The sequence below is a fragment of the Chlamydotis macqueenii genome, chromosome 7, assembly GCF_036417535.1.
Source record: "Chlamydotis macqueenii isolate bChlMac1 chromosome 7, bChlMac1.mat, whole genome shotgun sequence".
Lineage (NCBI taxonomy): Eukaryota > Metazoa > Chordata > Aves > Otidiformes > Otididae > Chlamydotis > Chlamydotis macqueenii.
This window is the reverse complement of record NC_141562.1, coordinates 30,642,895-30,667,034: the sequence shown is the minus strand read 5'-3', so window position 1 is coordinate 30,667,034 and position 24,140 is coordinate 30,642,895. Positions and strand designations below refer to the sequence as shown.

Sequence of the window (24,140 nt, the reverse complement as noted above, 5' to 3'; positions counted from 1 at the left end):
TGGGGACTGCAGGCAATATATTAAGTCCTGCATCCTGGGCTGCATCAAAAGAAGTGTGGCCAGCAGGTCGAGGGAGGTGATTCTGCCCCTCTACTCTGCTCTCGTGAGACCCCACCTGCAGTACTGCATCCAACTCTGTAGCCCCCAACATAAGAAGGATGTGGACCTGTTGGAGAGAGTCCAGAGAAGGGCCACGAAGATGATCAGAGGGCTGGAGCAGCTCTCCTTTGAGGACAGGCTGAGAGAGTTGGGGCTGTTCAGCCTGGAGAAGAGGAGGCTCAGGGGAAACCTTATAGTGGCCTTCCAGGAAGGGCCTACAGGAAAGACGGGGAAAAATGTTTTATCAGGGCCTGTTGCAATGGGACAAGGTGTAATGGTTTTAAACTAATAGAAGGGTAGATTTATACGAGATATAAGGAAGACATGTTTTACAATGAGAGTGGTAAAACACTGACACAGGCTGCCCAGAGAGGTGGTGGATGCCCCATCCCTGGAAACATTCAAGGCCAGGTTGGATGGGGCTCTGAGCAACCTGATCTGGTTGGAGAAGTCCCTGCTCACTGCAGGGGAGTTGGACTAGATGACGTTTAAAGGTGCCTTTCAGCCCTAACTATTCTATGATTCTATGATTATTCTATGATTCTATGATATTATAATCATCTGATGGTCCCAGGGAAATCTATGGGTATGCAATCCACCTGGAACTCAGATGTTTGCTGGTTTGCTCTTTATTTAGGGCTCAAATTAGAAATTAGGACTTGAGTACATTCAGTCCTTTGATATATGTAGTATCTAACTTACATGAATGGCTCAATTTTTTGCACTTTTCCATTGTAGAGATTTGCTCAGTGCAGAGCTGTGATTCAGATTTTGCTCATGTTTGTCAGTTGCTGTGATTTTTAATATACAAATATTTTAATAGAATAATTGTTAAAACCTTCTCCTGTCCACTGGCTGTCCTCACAATGTAGCTGGATTTGATTTAACAGGACCAATTGGAGACGGAAGGATCTCAGCAGGTCACAGTCAACCCTGATGCTTCAGAAATTCTGCAAGTCAAGAGGAGGAAAATGCAGCTGTATCAGAAGTAAACAGAAACATGACATAACACAAATAGATTTTCACCTTGTCCTGCAAATCCTGTAGCTTTTCCAGTTTTCTGGGAAGTACAGTAGTTGGCATTAAGAACTTTTTGTTTTGAAAAGCAACCTAAAAATTGCAATTTGTAACATCTTTCTATTTTTGTGTGGATATTTTATTACTATATGTATTACAGAATCTGGTATTTATTTAAAGCTGTAAATTAAATTAGTACTAGGTGACTGGCAGGCTCAGCTTTGTACTAGAGATGAATGAACCTGATTAGTAGAATATAAAATAATTTGTAATGAATAAATCAGATGAATCTTATTCCATACTTGTAATCTTTGGAGATTTTTATGTTTCTGGATTATTGGCACCGTTGACCTAAGAGAATGCAGAAGTGTCATTCAGGTGGCTTAACAGGTGAATGAGACAGAGGTCAGCGGAAGGAAAGTTATTATTGACCAACCAAGGGCACACCTTTTAGTGACCATCAGAGAATTTGAGCTTGATTAACAGGATCTATTCGGATCACAATTAGTTCTTCAGTCTTTTTAAAATCTTCCGAAGCAAAAATCAGAATTAGTTTTTTAGAAATTATAGCAATAGGAGTAGCTATTGGTAGGTTAGTTAGGTGCTTAGAGAAGGTTGTAAACTCTGAAATTTGGATAAAAAGGGACATTACTATTTTAACAAATTGACTCTTCACAAACATGTCTATTCTTTATACCCTGATTTAATACCAATCCCCTGTTTTTCAAATTTCTGTGTAGAGTTGCAACATCACTAGGCAAAAAAAAATACAATTGGAGTTGCAAAACTTGTGAGAAACCAAGAATTATCCAGTAGCTTTAGACTAGTTTTTTTTTAGTGGTGTTTTATACCCACTGTGTCTCAGTGGTATGAATTGAAGTTAAGCCCATATATACTATTGCAGATTTGCAGCATAATAAGTAATTATCCTCTGATCAGGAATAAAGTGGATAATTCTAGTAGTGAACATTTTTTAGCTTTTCAATCTAGAATGCCTCATTGATGGAATTTGTGGTTATTTGACCCACAGGAGTGCTTTTAAAAATAATTCTTCTGCCTGATCTTGCCTACTGAGATGATTCCAGTGGCCACAGTTTTGCAAACTGCGGCATATGATGACTTTTATGTATGTGAAAAACAGCACTGTCTGTAGTAGCACACACCAGTAGCTTTGAGGTGTCAGGGTCTGATGAGAGCAGAAAAAACACACCTTTGCCAGGGGCAAGAGGGGGAGAGGGAAAAGGTGGCGGCAGCTGAGCCTGAAGAATTTCCAGGATTTGAAAAGCAAAACTGTAAACATTGGCAACTGCAGCTCTGATTGATTTGGGGAAGGATTTGAGTGCTTTACTTTCTGATCTCTTTTGCTTACAAAATATGGGCTTGTTTCAAAGCCCCCCGCAGGATAACTGTCACTGACATCCTAGCAAATGCTCTTAGGCTATTTTCAAAATGGTGATGAAAGGTGCCCCATGTAGGCCATGAGGAAATATCAATAACATCTTGAATATCAATAACAGTCACAGAACGGGCATTTTGGGAAATGACTAAAATAAGTAAATATCTCAAGCTTACCATTTGTCATTCCAAAGCTGTCTCCTAATGAAGCGACCTTGACTCAGACTGAATTTTGGATTTAATCCAACTGAGAAATGTTGTCACCTGGGTATAAACTCCTGGCTTGTTCTTTAACCCACATTCCTCACCCCAGCTCACAAGGCCATATACATAGTAGGAGCCGTTTTCCACACAAGTTAGCGGGCCACCGGAGTCTCCCTGATGAGAAAAAGTACATGTGTTCAAAACATGAAGCAAAATGTTAACCAAAATGAGAATGCTCCTCTCCCATCATAAGACTTTAAAGCTGTAATGATGTTGTTTTCCTATTGGATGTACCATCAGATGCTGCTCAGTTCCTGAGTAGGCTTGCAGTTCTGGAACCAGGTCAAATGATACCAAACATCTTGGATGTAAGTTTTTGTTTGTTCAAGTCTGTGATGTATATCTGGCAAGGTCACATGAAATTTTCCAGGTATGAAAGTTCCAGGCATTCAGAGCCTGAGCACAGGGAGATAAAGATGTGATCCTTGGCATAAATGAAAACACTTGATCTCTCCCACACCCCTCAAAATAACTTTATTCTGAGCTGATTGGTCTCATTTTTTTTTTGTTTTATTGGTGATTTCTATTGCAAAGTATGCTTGCATTGGTAGTTTGCACCTCAGGAAGCATTGTTCAAACCTGTCCTACAACAATATAAATATGAACTTGCTTCCCATTTGCACTGTCTGTAATGAAAAGTAGTATCAGTTCTGAGACCCTGCAAATTTTAGCTTTGATAGTGAAAATCAGATTGGAATTGGTGCTCATGGCTGTACTAAAGTTGAGAGGAAAAAAAGGCAAGTTTTCAGGTTATTATGACAAGTTGCCTCAGAAGCCAAACTTTTCAGGCTAGTCTCTAGTTTCTATAGATCTGCCTGTGGCTGACAGCGACAAGATCAGCTCTAGGGATATACATCTCACTGTACTGAAGAAAGATGAAGGCTGTTGAAGTACACTGATGGGAGAAATAGATACATATGCAGTGCCCTGCCAAAGCTATTACTCTGCACAGCCTGACTATTTACACAAAAAAAAAAATTAGTGTTCAAATACAGAAAAAGCAACAAACCTGACAAGAATCAGCTCTGGGTCTCTGAATATTTCCTGCACAAAACATGCTTTCATCCAGTATGTTATCATATGCTCTGGGTGCATTGCATTTCCTCTGCGAAATCAGCTTGACGTTGGCATCTAACAGCTGCTGGGATATATCATCTATGGGATGTGCATCAAAAAAAAAATGGAGTCACCTTCCTCCCAATCCTGTTACATGTTGTCTGTGTTCAGAATAGGAGCTTGCGTGCCATTTGGATGGGAAGGGGGCAGAGCAGGGGGGATGCAGGGGGGATGCATGGGCTAGCGTGGGAAGAAGTGTCTGTCTGAAATAGTAAGGGTTAGAGATGGAGCCTGGAAGCTTCACTCAGGGCACCGTGTTGTTGCCTGAACAAAAGCAAAGTCAGGTGTTCAGAATTTGGCTCCGATCAGCTCTACTCATGTAATCCCGCTTTTCAAGGTGCTGGTTGTCTGCAGCTCCCGTGGGTCCCAATGGGACTTCGAGCTGCTCAGCACTTCTCAGACTGGTGCCATTAGATGTTTTAGCATGCAGGCTAATGAAATAGATGAAAACTGAAAATCATACAATATTTAAGGGCAATGATTAATTATAGTGAATCTAAAGACATAACTTGACATCTAAAAGCAATAGCCAGAGTTTCAAAGCACTATATCTGTAGATAATTAAGGTGGTTTATAAGTTTGGTTCTGCTGGAGTTTCAGGAAATATTCCATTTCTGCAGTGATTTCCTGAAATGCTAATAATAGCTCTGCTCAAAGAAGTAGTCATCTAGTTTGAACACATACAGGGTACTTGATATTCTTTGTTTGGGAAAAGAAAAATTTCCCCGTACTCTTTTTAAGAGAGATTTTTTATTTGGAACTTTTAAAAAATGCCTATTAAATTCTGTTGGTGCATTCTGATCAATGAACCAGGTTGTCTCTTGTGGACTTCAATAAGAGTTACATCAGAAGGGAGAATTTGGTCCTATGTATCGTATCAGGCTGTATCAGTCACAAAGCACTAGGACACCTACTGCAGCCTCAGTGACACATTTTCCTTCTGCGGCTTTACAGCAACACATCAATCAGAACATGAGAAAATGCATTTTTCAGAAAATTGCCATTATCTTTTTTTAAGCATAGTAATTTCTCCCCTTAGGATTTAGTGTGGGCAAGAAAGGTTTTGTATAGAGCTGGTTGAACTTGAAAAGCTTTGGATTTTTTTATTTTTTCAGTGCATCTGAAGATCCAGATGCTGCTTCTGAAAAGCTTTATCTGACCCAATGGGCTGGAAAACCATGTGAAAGTTCCCATCTTTCTTGGTCCTATCTTGGAACACGCCAACTATACTATAGACTCCCTCTTGATACCTGTTTGCTTCTGTTGCTGGCTTAGATGAAACCATGACATGCTTCATCTTCGGATGGCAAGCAAAAAAAAATGCATTGGGATTTTTTCAGAACTCTGAAAAGTTTGGTTGGTCTAGCAGTTGGAGGCTTCTGCTAATGAGTAATTTCCACGGCAGTGTACTAGTTACCCTTAGTTTTAAATTCCATGTCTTGGTTTTACTCAGTGTCTATGTCCACATTTGGGTCTGGCAATTGCTACTGAAAGTACCAGCCCACCTTTCCACAGAAGTACCCACCAAAACCCAGCTACCCCACAAATACCTGTCTCTGTCTCGCCCCATCCTGAAATGAAGCAGTCAGTCCCAGCAGGAAAGAAGAAGTTAGGCAGACAAGCTGTTTTCACATACTTTGTTTCCACTGCACAGTGACCATCAACTGGTTTCAATTTAAGTAGTGCTGGAGAGAAGGTAAACAACAAAAAGTATTTGTAGCTGATTTTAATCCCTAGCCATCATTGTCAGTCTGTGACTCAACCCTCTGCAAAGCTGCACACACCTGATGTGCTATTTGCACTATTTTTTTACCTCTTCCTGCCAGTGACTTCTGCCTGCCCATCACAATTCACATCCCAAAGATTCAAATGGGTCTAAATCACAATTTGACCTAATTATTTCCAGAATATATTCTCAATGTGAATTTTACATTGACTTTAGGTGGAGAGAGGTGCTTCAAGCAACTGAGGTTGGAGGTGAGCTGCATGAATGTTCAATAAAACAGATTTACCGATATCATTGTGTGGGACACCGTTCTTCTCTTTGTATTTGTAATGTACGATGATCTTCTCCACATCAAATATTTGCTCTTGATGCTCTCTCTTCTTGAGGTCTTGCTTTCCAAGGGCTACTTGGAGATTTTCTGCTGGTTGTCTGAAAAAAAAAAAAGTACATTACAAGCAGATATTGTCTGTCAGTGGTGATGAAAACCTACATCTTTAGTACCTGGAAGTCAAGATATTGTTTCCTCTTGTAAAGCATAGCCAAAATACTTCCTAAGATCATTATAGGAGGGCTTAGTCAGGGAAGTGGTGGTGTTAGTCAATACATGTGCTCTTAACTTGTTGTAGTCGTGAAGCAAAATGATTCAAAGCTGCATGAATACACTTTTCCTTTGCATTTTAGGGCAGAGTAGCAGTGTGCACACAGTCTGTTACTGTGGCCATGGTGATGACTGGCAACTCATGGAGCCATGGGAGCACAATTGCTGCCATTGCCTGGGCAATGTAGTGTTTGGATTGCGAATAATTTGGATTCCAAGCTGTCTTTAATAACCATCCTGATTTTTATACATTAATCTACCCTAGGCATAGGACATGCACCTACTCAATGCAGTGCCCAGCAGTAAGAACCCAGCATGCTTTGATTAGCACTCCACCACAGGAATGTCTGCTCCTTTTTGAAGTCTTTATCTGCAGAGATGCCATCCAAGGATGTTTGCCAGGTGCAGTCTTAGCTCCACCATAGATCCTCTTGACTGTCCTTTGAATTTCTGGTTGTCCACATGTTTTGAATATATCATTTGATCCAGGTGGGTCTGTTAGGCTGTCTGTTTGCTGTGGACTCTCTTTGGCTGCGTTGGAAGAGACAGCAGATGTATAATGCAGAGATAATATCAGACCAGAGGAGTAAAGTAACAGAGGGTCACCTGCTGCTCTGCACCACCTACTCACTGCCAAACAGCTCACTTCTAATTCTTTACCTGTTCCTGAGCAGGATGAAATATCACAGAAGTTCCATTCCACTTTGTGATTTTTTCTGATGTAGCACCAGGGTTTTTCATCTTCATCGGGATTCCTGAGGGGAACAGTTGGGAGCATCAGCCAGCAGGAATGGGGAAACCTCCATGAAAACAGTGAAGGAGCTGCGGATGCTTAAGAGAGCAGCCTCATGTTCCCATATGAGAGACAAACTTCCAGAGCTACTCTTTCATGAGATTTGACAAAGATGATGACTGAGATAAGGGAGTGAGGCTTCTGCTGTTTTACTATCTTCATACCTAGCTTAACCCTAAGAAAAATGAGAGACTGATTCAGGGAGATGAGGGCTGCTTCTGGAAGCCTCACATCAGTACAGTGACTTAGGGAATGCACGTCTAACATCCTGGCATTTTATAGACAGGTACTGTCTAGAAAGATGTGAGATCTTAACACCATCAGTGTTGCCAAATTCATCAGCAGTTTGTCCTCAGTGCTCTTTGTTAGAGACCTCTACAGTTGCTTCTTCAAAATATTACCTGCAGAAGTTATGTTCACCAATGCCATAAGAGTCAGCGTCCTCCATGAAGGCATTGAAAGAGTAGTCCAAGAGAAGGTGGGAATTCCAGTGCAGGCAGGTCTTGCCACTCACTGCTTGGTTCACTCTTCCTCTGTACTCAGAGGAGGCCTCTTCATAACAATCATCCAGTCCTGTAGGAAGACAATACTGATATAAAAATGACTTTTGTATCTTGCCCAAAGTGGTTCCTTTTCCTTCCCTTCCTTGCCCTGCATTCATTTTTTGGAGAATCAGAAGGACCTACTGGGTCATGTAATGATATCCCTCATCCTATACAGGCCAGAAATAAGAGTACTGTCCCAACATCTGTCCAGCTTGAAGTCTGTTTGACTTCAAATCCCTGAAACCTCTTTGCATGGTAAAGACTTAGCAGCTAAGAGGTGTCTTAATGCCAAAGCAGAAACTCTCCGTCAATGTCCCAGACAAGAAGTGCTATTGGTGGGATTAGATAGAAGCGGGCACAGAGCTGCTGTCATGCTAGGGCAATGGATGTGCAAAAAGGAAGGTGGTGGGGTTGCGAACCTAACCTGTAGACAAAGTGGAGGAAAAGTCACCTGCAAAGTGGAGCAAGTAGAGGTACCTGGAGTCTGAAGTGCAATCAAGTTTTAAAAGAGAAAGAAAAAAATCCTTCTACTTCGAAACATGTAGGATGTGGTGCCCATGGTGATGCAGGGGCAGAAGGCTCCCCATGCAGGTAGGGTAATCCCATGCCCTTGGCCACCCATCTGTCGGTGGCTGTCCTCGCAGCCTGGGGAGTCACAGGCAACTGGACATGAATCTTCACTACCTCAGCTTTCGGATGTCTAAGGAAGCCTGATGTTCCTTCTCCACAGGACACATGCAATCTCTGGGAAAAGTGTGCTCGCTCATTGTACACCAGAGGGATCTTGCTGAAGCACACTTAGAAAACATCAGTATGGGAACTGTTTGGAGCCCCTGTGCTGATCGTGGCTGCAGAAGCCAGTCTCTTCCTCGGACAATCTCCCTGAGGAGGCCGGTGCCCCAGCTGCAGTCAGGTACTTGGTGCGATGACGGCATCAATCAGTCTGACCGCAGGGTGAAGTCAGCTCTTGACTGTCTGGAGGCTTCGTGCCTACCCTCTCCCCTGGACCTGTGACGTACCGATCTCACAGAATCTCCCTCTGAAAGGTTCAGGGCACTTGCAGGTGAATTTCGATCTGATTCTGTGCCGAATGCAGGTACCTCCATTTTTGCACGGGTTTGGTCTGCACGGTGAAGATGCTGTCAACATGGAAAACACAGGCCAGTCATTCTGCTGAATGCTATACAGCCACTCGCATGCCCGGTGGGAAGTAGGGAGAATTCCCACTTAGCCTGTTGGTTTCAAGTTCTTAAGAACTCTTGAAAACCGTTTGTCACCAGCAGTCTCACCAGTGAGTGAACGACCACCCTGTAAATCAAGGATGATTCGCCGCTTGACCAGCCGCATGGATGGGACCCATAGCAGACTCAGGCTGGATGACCAGGGAGGACCATCCTCTGTGGTGGGCTGCATGTGATGTTCCTCTGCTGACCACCTGTGGCTAGGCGACCTCGCCATGCTGTCCCCACCACAATTCACTCAGTGCCTCGCTAAGCAGGAGCCTCTTCTGATGGGGCTGTGCTCACCTTGTTTGCAGTTGGGTGTCTTGTAGGGGTGACTGCAGCTGCACTGAAAATAAGGTGGGGTCAATGTAATCAGGCAGTCTCCCCCGTGACACCTGTTCTCCAAACACATGTCCTTCACTGTGGAAAACAGAGACACAAGGTACTTCATCAGTGTTTGTGTGTGCACAAGAGCTGTGCCCTCGCAGGGGTCATGGGAAGACATGCTTTCCCCTGACACTCCGAGGAGGCTTTCATCTGTCTAGCGTAGACTTGGGATTTCCCTTCTTGTTCAAGTTATGTGTGGAAAAAAATCTGCAGGAGTGATGAGCAGCTCACTGCTGCCCACCTGGCAGGGGATATAGGAGTGCTTTCTGCACACCTGAAGTCTATTTTACTGGATACCACTTTAGATAGACCTTGGTCTGGATGAGGAGGTAAGTGTGAGCCCTATGAACATGACTGCAGGGGGTTGTCAAAACCCTCACCCCAGCGAACATTGGGTTTATAAAGCCCTGTGTTTGCTTCCGTTGACAGAGCTGTAACAGTAACACTAGTTGCCAAAATAAGGAGTGTAAGTTAGCAAAAGAGCACTTACCATTCTCGCACGTAGTCCCAGCATACGGCTTGGGGCAGAGACAGCTGAAGCTGCTTCCTCTGTTTTCACACCTACCATTGTTCTTGCAGGGGTTGGAGGAGCATGGGTCTTCTAGGGTAAGGATGGAGATCTTTTAGTTTCACTTTCAACTTCTCCACCTCCGTCACCTGCTTTTCCTTCTCGCATTTTCTGACTCCAGAAGGCTGCCTTCCTCGCCACAGCATCCCGTGTAAGAGGTACTGCATTTACGCATCAGTTCAGCAGCCGCAGGAGCAGCTGTGAATTGCTGCAGAGCCTATTGTACGTTGTAACAGCTTTGTGGTTTTGGCTCTGGATCTCCTCAGCTCCCTTTGCCATGGAGCTGTAATGGGGCAAGTCTCTTCCTTTGCTCAGGGCCAGATTTGCCTCTATGGCAGTGGCAGAAGTAGATGCCTTAAGAGCCAGAGCTGGCCCTGGGCATCTGCCTTCATGTACTTAGTCTGGAGGGGTTTGGATTTGGCATCGCCCTGGTTGCAATGTGGCACTAAGTCTCCCCTGGAAAAGCCATTCACCACCACGATGCTGTATAATACCCATGGGTGGCTGCTGCTGCAAGGGAGCAAGCATCAGCTGAGACCCACCTCAGTGTTGCTCCTTACACCATGCTCAACCTCTCCACTCCAGGCTTCCAGGAGCAGTTGGTGCTGGGGACAGCCACGTGCCACCTCTACTTTTATTGCACCAGAGGATAACCCAGGGGATGTTACACACAACTTCCCTGTCTCTTCTTTTGTGTTCCCTGAACAATCTTGAGGATCCTTTCCTGCTCTACAGAAGTTTGGCAAAGCAGAAAAAGAAAAGAAAAATCCCTGCAAGTGAGAAAAAAAGGAAAAAAAAAAAAAAAGGAAACCTGCTCTACATTTGGTTCCCAGCAAAAGTACAGAACATATATCCTGTGAAAACAGCAATTACATCTTACAGTGTCTATAGACAAATAAGCCTGTGTTTTTTTGTAGTAGCAATCAGAAATGTTCTGCATGATCAGAATCCATCCTGTGAAACCCAGAGATAAAACACAGGCTTCTTACAAGAGAAATACAAAGGAGAACACTGCAAACAATCCTCCTAACTCATCCCTTTGATGCAGGCATTTCGAGAGCAGGCTGGCAGCCGAGGCCTGCTACGCTCCTGCTGCAAGCACAGGGTTGGGATTTTACCCCTTCCTCGCCTCGCTGCCCATCCCTCAGAGGTACCTCTTCTGGTATCGCTGTAGCCAAAAAATGCCTCAAACCAGTCGGGGTCCTCTGAGGACTGCTGCTGGAGGAAGGGGTCCTGCTCCAGTTGCGTGTACTCATCGTAGTACTCGTAGTTGTCAGCCTCATCTGCAGGGAGGGGTGAGAAAACAGTGGAAGAACAGAGGAATTAAAACTTCTTGAAGGAGAGAAGGTAAGAAGTTATTCCCTTGGATGTTCAGTGCTTTTCTCCTTCAGCTTGTTTGGGACATCAGTGGGTCCAAAGCTTGCACTGTCTTGAGGACCAAAGGTGCCGTTCAGCCCCTCCTTGGTGCGGGCAGAGCTCACCCAGCTCCCAGCATGGCCGTCCTGAGCACTGCTGGCCCCAGCGCTGCCCTTGCTGCCTCTCCCAGAGGGTGCTGGGCCCTGGCTGCTCAGCCAGCTCCTGTGCCGGCAGCCGGGATGCCCCGGAGAGGACACGAGTGGGGGATTCTGCAGGTGTGGGCACGAGCCCCCTGTGCGGCACCACAGCCCGGGGAGATGCTGATGGCTGTGGCCAGCACAGTGGGTAAAGGAAGTTTGGATTCCTACAAGAAGAAGGGGTTTTCTTTGTCTGGATGCTTTGATCACCAGCATCACCGCTGCTGCCGCGTGAGGCAAGACCTTCACTAGCACGCAGGTGCCTGCTGTGTATGGGGACAGAGAAGCTCATTTTCAGGGAAGTTGAAGGAGAGCGAGGACCCAGGGCCCATCCGTGTGGCTCCCGGTCCACAAAACCCCTCTGAGGAGCGAGGGCCTGGCACGTGTTGCAAAGCCCATCCTTGCCTCATCCAAGACTGCAGCCTCCCAGCAGCCAGTGTCCTCCCCGGCAGGACTCACAGCTTTGCCAGCCCGAATTTGGGGGAGTCGGTTGATTAAAGTGGGCTGGCAGCTCCTTGCACAGGTACGGCTGCTGCCGGTGGAAGCCACTCCGGTGTTTCAAAGACAAGCTATGGTAATGAGCAAAGCTGAGCTGCGTACAGAGACATTTTAAAAAGCTCTCCCCTAGGGCCGGACCGATGGCCCTATGGATAATGCTCTGCCTTGAACTGATTATCGACAGCATTATCTTAGTTTTCTCTCCTCATTCATTCGCTTACAGCCTTTATCTTTATTCTTTCTTTGCTTCTGAAAAAAAAAAAAGAAATTCCACTTTTGTACAATGGGTGTTTTATATTTCATATTAAAATAGAACTGTCTTTTTTTCTTCTTTTTTTTTTTCTACATGCCAACTCTCATTTCTCACAAAAAAAAAAAAAAGAGGAAAGTTTCACCTCATTTATTGCTATGTCAAGTCAAGACTCCTTTTCCTCAGCTCATTATTTCCACAGGAGCTGAGTCTCGACAGTGTGCAAGTGTTGCAGAAGTGTGTGCCTTGCTGAGGAACAGAAGGATCTTGCTGGAAGATAAGGACATTGTCTGCAGCGAAGAAAATTAAATTTAATGTGATGTAGTTAAGAAAGGAAAACAAAAAGAGGGTTTTGCCTGAAATACAGCCTGCAAGCTCACTCTGTCAGAGGGGAGATTCTGCAAGCGGACTTGAGTTTCAGGGAATTGCTGAAAGAGTCTGATTTTGTTTCCCCTGCTTATTTTAAAAATCTTAGTGGGGAATGTTGGCTTTTATTCCACAGATGCTTCAAAGAAGTATTCTGAGGAATGGGGTAACCCTTCTTATGGAAAAATATACCTGCTGAAAGTTGTGAAGGATGAACAGGGGAGTTACGGCTGCCAAAAGCAGACTGCAAACATGCCCAGTGTGCTTTGCAGAGGCTGGTGAGGACTCCCTCGAGTCGACAGGAAAAACAAGTGCTCCAGACAAGCACAAATAGCTAAACCGTTGTAGACTCTTCTACCATGATTTTTAAACCAACTGCTCAATGTTAAGAAATGATGGTACTGTTGCTTCATTTTGTTATGTTGGCATTATTTCCTAGCAATGGATTAATAATTTATTAACAACACTTACAAAATCACTTGTTGATCCATTATGAACTATTTTAAATGCACCTCTGTGGTAAAACCCGCTTGGCCAAGATGCAATTCGCATTTGCAGGACGTCTGCTTCTGGCAGCTCTGCAAGGTGAAGGAGCACAAACCTCTGTTTGCACTGATGGGGCAGATGACCCCTGGGTAGTTTTGGGACAGGCTAATGCCCGCCTGAGGCCAGGCTGGCACCCAGCAGCCCTTGAGGAGGGCACCTTCAGGTGGCCAGGGCTGAGGCTGAGAGAGTGGCACTGAACAATACTGTCATGGGCTGGCAAATGCCATTAAGTGAAACTTTATGACCAAGCTGTGGAGTTAAGAGCACAAGCGAAAAGGGCTCAGAAAATATCATCCTTTTGGGTACCCTGGACCCTGTGTGAATAGTGGGAGTCAGGGAGCTGAGCTGCTTGGCCAGGAGACCAGCCAAGGTGATGTGAGAGTGCAGTCGATCTGAGAAATTACCAGCCTCACTGCTTTCTCCATCGCCATCCCTCTTTGTGAAACTGTGAAGGAGAAATAGGTTCTACGGGTCACGTGAGTGATGCTCCCTATCTCCCAGCTACTCTGTGTCCTCTGCAGCAGCACGAAGCCATGAAAAACAAAGAACAGAAAACCCTGACTTGGGTACGTGACATCAAACTAAAATATGTCTTCTTATATATCATTGCTTTGACACTAAGTAACAATTTGGCTTCCAGCTCTCTTACTTAAGAAGTGTTCCCATTCCATTTTCTTAATTATTTATAACAAACCATAGGTTTAGTAAAGCAAAAACAACACTTTTTTTATCTGAGCACATAATTAACGCACAATGTCTGATACACTGGTTGATTTAAACGTATTACTAAATCAGAGTGTTCATTCTTTGTAAGTGCTGGAAAACCTTGACATGCTTAAAAAAAGCAGTGATCTGACATTTGTCACTGAAATGTGACTATTACCTGAAATTAAATTAGACATCCTGCATGCAAATTTTCAAAGAATAACTTTCTTCTGTGTAGTACAAAAAAATCCCCCCATAATTGATAGGCAGAGATTGACTTTTAAAGCTTCAAATCAGCTTTGAGGTCTGGGTGATCTTTTAAACTGCTCAAGCTTTCATCTGCAGTTTTTCACATTGCCAAGAGCTGTCAATCAAGTGATGGATTTCTGATCAATATCCCCTTGTTCATTAGCTTACACGAGCTCTCTGTTACGGAGAGAACAGATATCCCAACACCGGCAGTCACACTGTTTTCAAAACCTTCTCTGGATCAAGTCATGACTAATGTTCTGAGTGGGAAAGTGATGCATTAGGATGCCATTGAGTGACCTGAATTGCCAGGTAACTTTGTTGGACTGCAGTTGTCAAGATGAGTGATGTGCAAAGTTAAAGCCTATTGCAAACACACATCAAGAGCGCCAGAAAGTATCTAGCATTTATTTAAGCTCTCTGAACCTCTGGGGATTGACTGAAATCTGGCCTAATTTAAGCAGGATGAGTTTTCCTGCCACCTTTCTAAATACTTTTTGTCTCCAGCTCTGAGAATAATGTAGTGTTATTTTTATGAGGCTGAAATCCTGACTATATTTTAAATAACGAGATGTCCTCCATTTAATTCTGCAGAGACGAGACCTCACGGTATTTCCTCCCTTTCACACGGGCTGTGGCTGGGAGGATCTGCAGCTTCAGAAAGAAATTGCGAAAGAAGTGAGAGCAGCTAACAACAAAGCCAGCAAGCCTTTCAAATAGTTTCGTGGCTGTTACTTAAAAGCAGTTCTACAGCGCCTGTTCCTCGGAGGCATGAGCGCTGGGCGAAGGCAGACGATCACGGCTGAAGGAGTGGGGACTTGCAGGAGGATAGGGATTGCAGGGAGAGTGGAGGGACAGAGGTAAGGACCGTAAAGCATAAGAACGAATGAAGAAATTGTGAAAGCTCCCTCACTGAAAAGCAAATCAGCTGGTTTGCACAAGGTTTGTGCATAAAGCCTGAAGCCAGCTACATGGCTCTGTGGCCAAATGCTTGCAGAAGCTAAATACTGAGCTCAGATGCACAAACGATTTGGGTTATTTGTTTTTCACACATATCTTGTTAGAAGAGCAACATCAACTTGGGGCAAGAAGCAGTGTTGTATGAGCTACAAGGCTGCTGGACTTGCAGGATTGACTTGGAAGCTAAAATACCACTGGAATGAACAGGAATGTGGCTGAATAATGAGCGTGTAGTAAAAGCCACACTCTTCTTTGCAGGAAAAGGAGAAAAATTAATGTAATACTTTATTAGCTGTAAATTATAAACTCTGATCTAAGAGCCACTGAAATCAAGAAAAGGAGGAGCAGGGCTTACCTGCAAAAATACTAAACTTGTCAGTAAACCATAATCTTCTACGTGGCCCAAGCAGGCTGCGAAAGGATGTACAAATCCTCGCACAATCAACACATCCTCACACAGCGTTCATCACAGCTTTTCCCTTATCAGCATCTTAATGCTACATAGCCTTTAGCGATTTTCACTCGTGTGAGCTTGTAAACACTTTTTTAGCCTTCTTGCACTTTGAACAAAACCTTGTGGAAATAAGGTCCACGGTTAGCTGTATGTTGCAGGGGAAGGTTGGCCTTCATTTTTCTGCCCTTCAATTTGCATGCACAGATAGACTCTGCTCATCCTTCTGGGAGGTTTACAGCCCCGCACCACAACCTCTCCTCCAGCCCATGACCCACTCTGTCACCCATGGGTCCCCAAAGCTGTGTTGAGCACATGAAGCCACAGAGTGGCAGAAAAGCCCTTGCTTGGAACAGGACTGTGAGTTGAAGGTGAAGTAATGGAGTACCTGACTACCAGATGCAAACTGGTCCCACTGCTACACCTCTGTTTTGGGCTCCAGTGTGCCAGACATGGTCCTGGCTGGGACCTGATGCAGCACTGTCTCCTGCATGGACACAGAGCACACGTGGAAGGTTGAAAGCACTCACCCTGTTGCTTGTGTGAAGCCAAACAGACTTTCTACTTGACCACTGACCTTATTTTAAGCTCAGCAAAGCTATGCATGAAGTTAATAAAACTCGGTACTGGGCCCTAGTGAAAGCTCCTGATGGACCAGGTCTCCAGCCTCTCAGTTTTGTATGCAGGACTTAAAATGAAGAAATGGAAACCACTTACCATTCATCAGGTGAAAGAGGAAGAAGAAGTGGGAAGCCTGCATGAGATAAAAAAAGGGCAGAGAGTCAGTTTCTGAAATCAAAAGCCAGCACAGAGCTTGCTTTACAGCACAAAGTTTCCCAGAGCTGGACATCCGTATAAGCTTGTTACCCCTTTTGGAGCTGGATTTTAAGAGCTCTTTCAAAAGATTATCAAAATGTCTTAAAAAGCCCCCTGCTCCAAACAACCCATGCAGGAGCTCTGTTTTTTTTCTGACCATCCAGCCCAAGCTGCAGGGCTGGTGTGTTTTGGGAAAAACCTGTCCTGAATGAGCTAAATTGCTTCTTTGCTTATTAAGGGACAGCACACTGACTATTTGTCTACTTCTCTGAGACACCGACAAAGGCCGTGCTCCAGCCGGCTGCCAAAGACGGAGACTAGGATGTGCCCGGGCAGAGCAGAGCAGAGGTCCGGCAGCACGGCACGGCCCGGGAGCCTACGTCTGGTGCAGCCGGTGGACCTCTGAGCTTGAACATTGTCAGAAACCTTTGGATGCAGAGGAACATTTCTGGCATTTCCTGTGAGGAAACGCCATGTGTCTGACCTCCGACGTGGGGCTCCAGCCTTTCCTGTTTGGCTCATGATCAAGGGCAAGTGACAAAAGGGAACAGAAGAAGAAGGAAAACAGCTCTCAGCCTTTGAAAAGTGTGAGTGAGGTTTGTCTGAAAGGAGATGCCCTGACTCCACACTGGGACACATCCCCACGTGATGATTTCAGCTCACTTTCCCTCTTGCTCTAAATCCCAGCCACGGACAGGATTGCTTGCCTCTGACAAGAATACGCATGCTTACAGTGGATGTAACGACGGAAGTTTGGAGCAGCTATTCTTCATCCCTCACATGATTTGTCGGAAGAAATGTATTTCCAAACAATTTAACACATGTAACAGCGACAGCATGCATACACACACACTCGCACATGATTATTATGTGCACCTACACATTGCCACAGATACAGTTAATGGTAAATATATGCTCTGTTTAGTTGTGCATTATATATAGAAATGGTATATAGAAGAAAGACTTTCTCGGCTAACACCGAGTTGTAACTAAGAACAGAAGCAATGAATAAGAAGCAGGACCAAAAAAGCTCAGTATTCACATTTGCAAATATTATCTGGAATATATAAATGAGTTTTTGCTCCAGGCACGTTCGTGTCCCTCTTGTGTTTGAGCCAGGGAGAACAGACACTCCAAGCACTCCCCTTCCCACTGACTTTAATGAGAGCGACGTCCCCTGCACCGCCCAGAGGAGCCCCTTTCCAGGTGCGCTTCAGTGAGCTGCGCACACACACAACTAAATCCTTTGCCGCTGGGAGGACAGACACTCTCACACAATTGCCCCTCCAGAATGACTGTGGGGATGATGCTAAACGAGAAGGCTGTAAAAGCTCTGCCCTCAGTCTATATGTTCCTTGAGTGCAGGTACAAGGTTCATCAGATCCTTTGCCAGACCCCAATGAAGACTAGAAAGAAAAACCCTAATTACTCCATTTACAATCAGTGGTACTGTTCTTCCATAAACACAGACCATAACAAACCCTGCAAGTGTGCTCCTGTTCTGGAAGGAAAGAACAAGGAAGGAGAAGCAGGATGAAATGAGGAATATTTCGTCTCCCTCCCTAGCCGTTGGCACCGCACTGGAGTGCCGGAGGGCTTCATCCCAGGCTGTGTGAGGGGCAGGATGTGACTGCACCATGCTGTCCTGTGCCTCAGTTTCCCCCAGCTGCAGAGCGGAGATGATGGTCTCACAACACCCAAGGGGATGGCTCACACACCAAGAAAAGAAGAAAGATGAGAGACCCAGCACTTTGCTATACTGCTTTCTTTCCCAGGTTACCCACCTACCCCTCCCATCCAAGCACTGCTCTGTGGGCAGAGCTGACTGCAAAAGCACAGATACCCTAAACTCCCACTTGCAATAAACTGGTGCCGTAGAAAATGTGCAGGTTTCCAGTAGCATCTTTCAGAGCAGGCGGTGGCCTGTACTCTAGGGTGGCTAAGTCCCAAGTTTTGATTCCTGCTTTTGGATGAAAGCCTCTATCTGCTGCCACGGTACAAATGTTACTGGGGACAAAATCTTGGAGCACTGGGCACAGACAGTCCAAGGGCTCCAGTGTCTTGTTTTGTCCTGGGGCTTTTGCCCCTCATAAACTTGTCAGAAGCTGCAGCAGCAGAGCCACAGGGGACAAAATCCTGGGCAAAGCTGACCTCTCAGCCTGGAGACTTTTCTCCTCCCTTCCAGTGTCCACTGGACCACTCAGCAGAAAGGGTTTTGAAACCCTTTCACCCCTGCAAGCTAGCACAGGGCCAAAGTTTAGGCTTCTGGCTCCCTGGATGAAGCTTTCCATGGTGGTGTGCAGCAGGGGAGGGAGAAGGGCTCACCTCCTGCCCTCCTGCCTGCTTGAGGCCGCCCTTTCCTCCCTGCCTTGAGGGGATGTGGGATGCAGGATGGGGGATGGAGGATGTGGGATGGAGGATGCGGGATGCAGGCGGGGGCTGGAGGAAAAGGATTGCAGGATGGGGGCTGCAGAGTGGGGGGGTCCAGGAGGGGGGCTACAGGAGGGGGTGCAGGCAGGGCAGTGAAGGCAGGGCCTCCTGCCTGCCGTGCCGTATTGCTGATGGCCAGCAGAGGAGGATCTTGTCCTTCCGACGAGGTTCAACACTGAGCCCAGCCAGGAGCGAGATTCAAACAAAAGGACGAGGAGGAAGAGGAGGAGGAGGGGGAGAGAAGAAATTAGGCTGTGGGGCTGGTTTCACCAAACAGTCTCCGTGCTGCAGCTCGACACTGATACTTTGTGTGCTTTCTCAAGAGGGAATAAAATCGCCGGATCCTGTTTGTAGCAGGTCCGCAGGGACGAGGGATAAAGCTGGAAGAATTTGCAGAGAGCAATTTTAAATTTTATTACTTTAGGCTCATAAAAAAGAAACCTTGCCAAAAAACCAAAAAGTAGGATAGACATTTTATATGGGTACTGGTGCATAGCTGAGCACGGAGCTGGTTACATTTATAGGGCTCCTAGAAAAAATGGTAGAAAAATGGCTGAAATTAAAAATATCCTCATTTCACCTGACTTTTGCTGTTGTCATCATCGTCATGATTAGCACTTCACCAAAGTGTCATTCCTCCAAATAACCATGAAAACTTTGCTAATTAGGCTTTGTACCAAGGTTAAACACTGCAGATACATGATACTCCCCATTTTTCCATTTCAGCTCCTCAAGAAAGAGAGACTAATGAAATGTAATAGATTTCAGACAGTAATGCCAGAACTGTGAGCTTTCTTGGTTTCAGGACAGAATTTGACGGCTCTTTCTCAGACAAAAAAAAAATGTCCAACTCTTTCTGAATAAAGTCAGGAAGATTTGACCCCAAATCCAAGGGAAATTATTTTCAGCTGCCAAAGGCATTCTAAAGTTGAACTGTTGACTGTGTCTCAGGTACATTTGCTACCCCTTGTTACAGTCAAAACGAGTAATTAGAATACAAATGCAGGTGGAGAAACAGGCAGCACAAAGGCAACAACCCAAGGTTCGGCTGTGAATTTACATGTGTGCAAAACAGAAGTAATTCCAGAGAAAACAGTGTAGCCTCTCAAGCTGGTGTGACAGACTAGCAAGAGGGATGGAAATTACCTCTACACATACACACACTTCACAACAAAACCTGTGTAGGTAGGAATTGGCCAATTCACTTAATTGCTCTAAGTCATGCAAATTCTCCTGCAACATGCTGCAAAGCAGCCTCCATGGCAGAAAAACAAAAATTACCCTTTCATTTCTTCTCCTGTGCAGCCACAGCTTTGCAGCCGAGAAGGAGGTGGGATGGGGATGAACTGGAGAACGAGGATGGCTATTTGATCAACTTCCATCCACGACTGACATAAGGCATGAAGGAGCCATGAGGGCAGACACAACTACTGCCTCTTCGTAGTGAACCCCTTGATCCCGCTGACAGCTCTCAGTGGGAACCTTTGTCTGGGCTTCTCGCCAAAGGAGGAGGGAATCGACAGTTCTGATGCTCTTACAATCAGCCAGATTTTTGCCTGCAACCATCTTGGGTAGTGACAGTCTTTGAACTTCAAGGGAAAGTGGCTTTTCCAGCAATGACATTGTATTTCTCAGCCAAGGCCATGGTTGTAGTATAATGAAAGCAGGGAATATTATCATCTGGAGCGCACATGCAACACATGTTGTATTTCTAGCCTGGGAAACCATTCTCTGAAAGGATTCCACCAAAACCTCTGAGTTCTTCACCTCTCTGCGAGCAAGACTTCTCCTGCCTCCACACCGAACTGCAACATGCGCCCCAGAGTAAACGACCTGTTCCTTATTGACTGGTCTCAGAGTACCCGGAGAAGTTTACATTTAAAGTCTTTATTTTGCAGATTATGTAGTTGTGAACCTTTCCCATGGTAGCACCTGATACAAAAACCACAGGGACCCAGGACAAGAGCCCTCAGAGGCACTGCTGAAATCTGCGTGGTTCTCTGCACAGGAGTTACCTGCTCCTGTTTTCCAAGAGATCAAAGTTTCCAAATTAATCCTTGCACTGTGAGAGATGGCCTGGGAGCGGCTGGCTGTTTTTAAAGTTGCTTGTTGGTGGCTGAGGTGTGCTGGTGCTCCCGGGTGGGAAACGGGGCCAGCCTTGGATGCCACACCAAGGGGAAGCTACAAAATCTGTTTCACAGGGGTGGCAGGAGCCAGCCTTGTCGCACTAACACGAGTGCACTGCTCTATCAAACGCTTTTGCAGCTGGGAATGCAGGTTATACTGCTAGACTTAAAGCTTATGCGAAGTCATTAAGTCCCTTTAGTTACACGGGATATCAACCTGCACGCTTCAGGGCATAAGCTGATTGCCTTCGGGGGTCAGCAAGGAACGCTTCCCTCTCCGAGAGTGCGGTGCACAATTAGCTGGGGGCGCTCCCAAGGCTTTGTTGCTTTCCTGCTGCATCAGGCAAATTTAGGCGAGCGCTGCAGAAGGGCATTACACCTGATGGGCCACAAATCGAGAAGGGCTTGACAGCATTCACCTCTCTTCGCAGTGATCCGTTGGCTACGCAACGGAGTGTAAAGCCCTGGCATGAGTGGTGGAGAGAGGGTGAAGGGAGCAGAAGTGGGAGTTTGCTGCAGGAATAGATCTGTTGATGAGTGGAAAAAGATGTCAGACAGAGTTGACTTTGAGACACCCTAAAATGTTGGTCTCCAAGCACCTGAGGCAAGGAAAGACCTGTACTGCTGGTAACAGCTTTGTATCTGCTGTGGGCCAGCTAGTAGGTAGGCACCAAGGATAAATTTTCTTTGCAATTCTTTGATCTTAGTGTGATATGTTAATCCTTCCCTTTCCGCTACCGAGTGCACTTGATTATTGGACTGGGTATGGCTAGTGACTTCAAAACACTTTCCATCACAACTAAGCACACATTAATTTTTTGAAGTTCAAAAATACTCAGTGAAGAGCCACCTCTGCTGCTCTGATTCCTGCACGTCTTCCTCTGCTGCCAGGGGTGTTGAGTTTGGAGGGAACACTGATATAAGGAAAAAAGCCTGATCTGAACATCCGTTGATTTAAAAAATCACCTTTTTTTTTTTTTTTTTCTCCTACAATATGCTGAAGCACTTTAGTGCATTGCCAAGTGGGGGCTGCAGCCTGGGGTACAGGCAGCTCCAGCACTGAATTGTTGTGGGATCCAAACTGGTCTCATCCTGTTGCAGATTTGTCTAGCCCAACTCAGCACAACGTGTAAGCATACCATTTCAACCTACATGTACTTCAGAAAAGTTTCTTCAAGACAAGGCCAAGTTGTGGAGGACAGACAGCTGAATTGCTGTGTCTGAATGTTGATACAACCTGCTGCAGCACAGCTCTTTGGATTTCTTTTTGGCAAAGTACGGGATACTTAACAATACAACACCTTACAGCAGGCACATTTCTACTACAGTACCTTGCTGAGCAAAGGCATATTGATTTCTCTAAAAGTTCCTGTTCATACAATGCTGATGTGTGTGTCAGTGAGAACCTACCGTAATTAAGAGAAAAAAAAATCCAAACCAACCTGAGAAGACGTGTCATGTCTGAAGACAACCTTTGGTGCAGTTGCATCATATATGCTAAAATAAAGGACCAAATTTTGTTCTCCCTTGCACCCATCATTCAGCTTCCTGCCTTTTGTGGGAATAGTTCAGATACATGCAGATGAGATCAGCTTCTCTTCAGGTAATATGAAAAAACCAAATGGAAATTTTGCCTTATGGTCCTGCTCCAAACCCGACAGATCCATGAATGTCCGAGTGCTTTCCTGTTCTATTTTGATCGACTCCATACGAGCTACTGCTTAAATCTGCATTTGACTTCTGCTATATTTCACCAATAATATTTATTAATCAGAGTGTTAGTTATAAAAACTCCTATAAACCAGAGTAGAATAAAGATGAAAATGATGGAGGTAAATGGTTCTGGGAAAGGATGGAAATAGGAATCTAAGGGTGTTTTCCACAGTTTCAGCAAAGTGTGAACTATTTCAGTGTAACTTTTTCTTTGGAACAAATCATTAAGGCAAAAATGTCCTCTCATAACATATTTGTCATGCAATGGTCACGTCACAGCGACTCATTCCCCCCTTTTTTTTTTCTGGGATCTGTGCCAAGTGTTAAGCCAGAAAACCTTGTTATATTAATTATGAAGAAAAAACATGTTTTATTAAAAACTAGCCTGCTGAATATTCTGTCGTGCTGCTTTTCAGTGACAGCAGACTTGCTTTTGCATTTTAGCAATGTTAATGAATTTTCAGGGGCGGGTGGAGATATACACTACATTTTCCGCAGCAATATTTAGAGCAAAGTCAGATTAGGATTGTCAAAGCTAATGAATCAATCTAACACTAGGACTAGTTAGGAAAAAATCTGTGCAGGAGTTCGTGTTGTCTAAGACTGCACCTACATCTTCCTCACTGAGTATGAATTAACACAACCAATTCATTTTAAGCTTATTTATATTAGATTGGGTTCGCACAATGTCTGTAAAATTGGCATTGAACTACCCCAGAACCGATCCCCTCAGTAAGTTCCCACAGGTACCAGTGGATCAAGTATGCTGCATCCATTGCTGTCAGCAGATAGGTAGTCCTAATGATACACTAATTAATAAATACCTTATTGTGCTGCAAAAATTGCTCATTGCAAATTCCTTAAGCTCTTCAAAAAAGATCCATATCCCATTAAAACAGTTCACTACGTGTTATTCCAATGGACTCAATTTAAACATGTTAATATCTGAAATTTTGCAACGCATTTCAGTAAACATGAACCTGCATGCACAGAAACTGTCATTAAGAAAGGAGAGGTTTGAAAGAACCTCAAATTCCTTCTAAGAAAATCCACTTGGTTGCAGGAGAAACAAAAGAAATGTTTTTAAAACTGACTTTTAACTTTGCTTTGGTTACAAGTCATTCTTTCAGTCTTTTCTGAAGAGGGAATTAATAAATTTGGGAAAGTGTAACAAGCTCTGCCGGAACAGGGCTCTGGCCATCTCTAGCTGTGTTGGATATTTTGCCGTTAACCTTCCTGCCATGTTAGTGGCAATGATAACTCGGCCCTCCAAAACATATGGCCAGGGTAAATTTTACCTTTGACAAAAGAGCTTGCAAAACTGCCAGGCCAGCGCATCCCCCTAACCGGTTCAATCTGATACCTGGTCTCTTCAGCATGAGGTGAGCCTGAACATGGCCGGTGGCAGCAGCAGGGTGGCCACTGAGCGCACCCAGACGGGCCATTCCTTGTCACTGCAGATGTCTGCTCCAAAAAACCATGGGGCTCCCCTCTTATGCAGCATTCCACTTGAGCACCTCACTGTCCTGGAACACGGATACTCAGATTCTGCTCCAGCTACCTGGGAAGGGCTCAGAGAGCAGCAGAGCTGGCCCGTGGCAAGAAAAGGAACACAAAAACATACTCACGCACAAATGTGTGTTCCCTAGGAGAATGATCAGTGGAAGAACCTGAAGAGTCAAAGCACTGTTAATCATCCTTGTGCTCATTTTTTTCTTGAAATTAGCTTTTTCTTCTTGCCTATGT

General features: G+C 44.9%; 2 protein-coding genes across 4 annotated transcripts in view; one reads left to right on the top strand and one right to left on the bottom strand.

Annotated features, from left to right (window-relative positions):
* Positions 1-1,410, top strand: part of NRAP (nebulin related anchoring protein) — a 57,795-nt gene extending 56,385 nt beyond the window's left edge. For all 3 annotated transcript variants that reach the window (XM_086751688.1, XM_086751687.1, XM_010124245.2), the window contains exon 42: positions 990-1,410. In XM_086751688.1, the coding sequence (XP_086607814.1) occupies positions 990-1,091 (102 nt within the window). In that variant the 3' untranslated portion in view covers positions 1,092-1,410. The remainder of the gene's footprint in view (positions 1-989) is intronic.
* HABP2 (hyaluronan binding protein 2) lies at positions 713-24,140 on the bottom strand. The gene is made up of 14 exons (XM_010124246.2): positions 24,023-24,140; positions 16,027-16,063; positions 10,886-11,014; positions 9,654-9,764; positions 9,080-9,196; positions 8,573-8,692; positions 7,410-7,581; positions 6,876-6,970; positions 6,500-6,746; positions 5,904-6,046; positions 5,442-5,576; positions 3,785-3,930; positions 2,689-2,889; positions 713-1,049 (listed from the first exon to the last, which is right to left on the bottom strand). Exons 1-13 carry the CDS (start codon positions 24,101-24,103, stop codon positions 2,713-2,715), a joined length of 1,710 nt encoding a protein of 569 aa, XP_010122548.2. The 5' UTR covers positions 24,104-24,140; the 3' UTR covers positions 713-1,049; positions 2,689-2,712.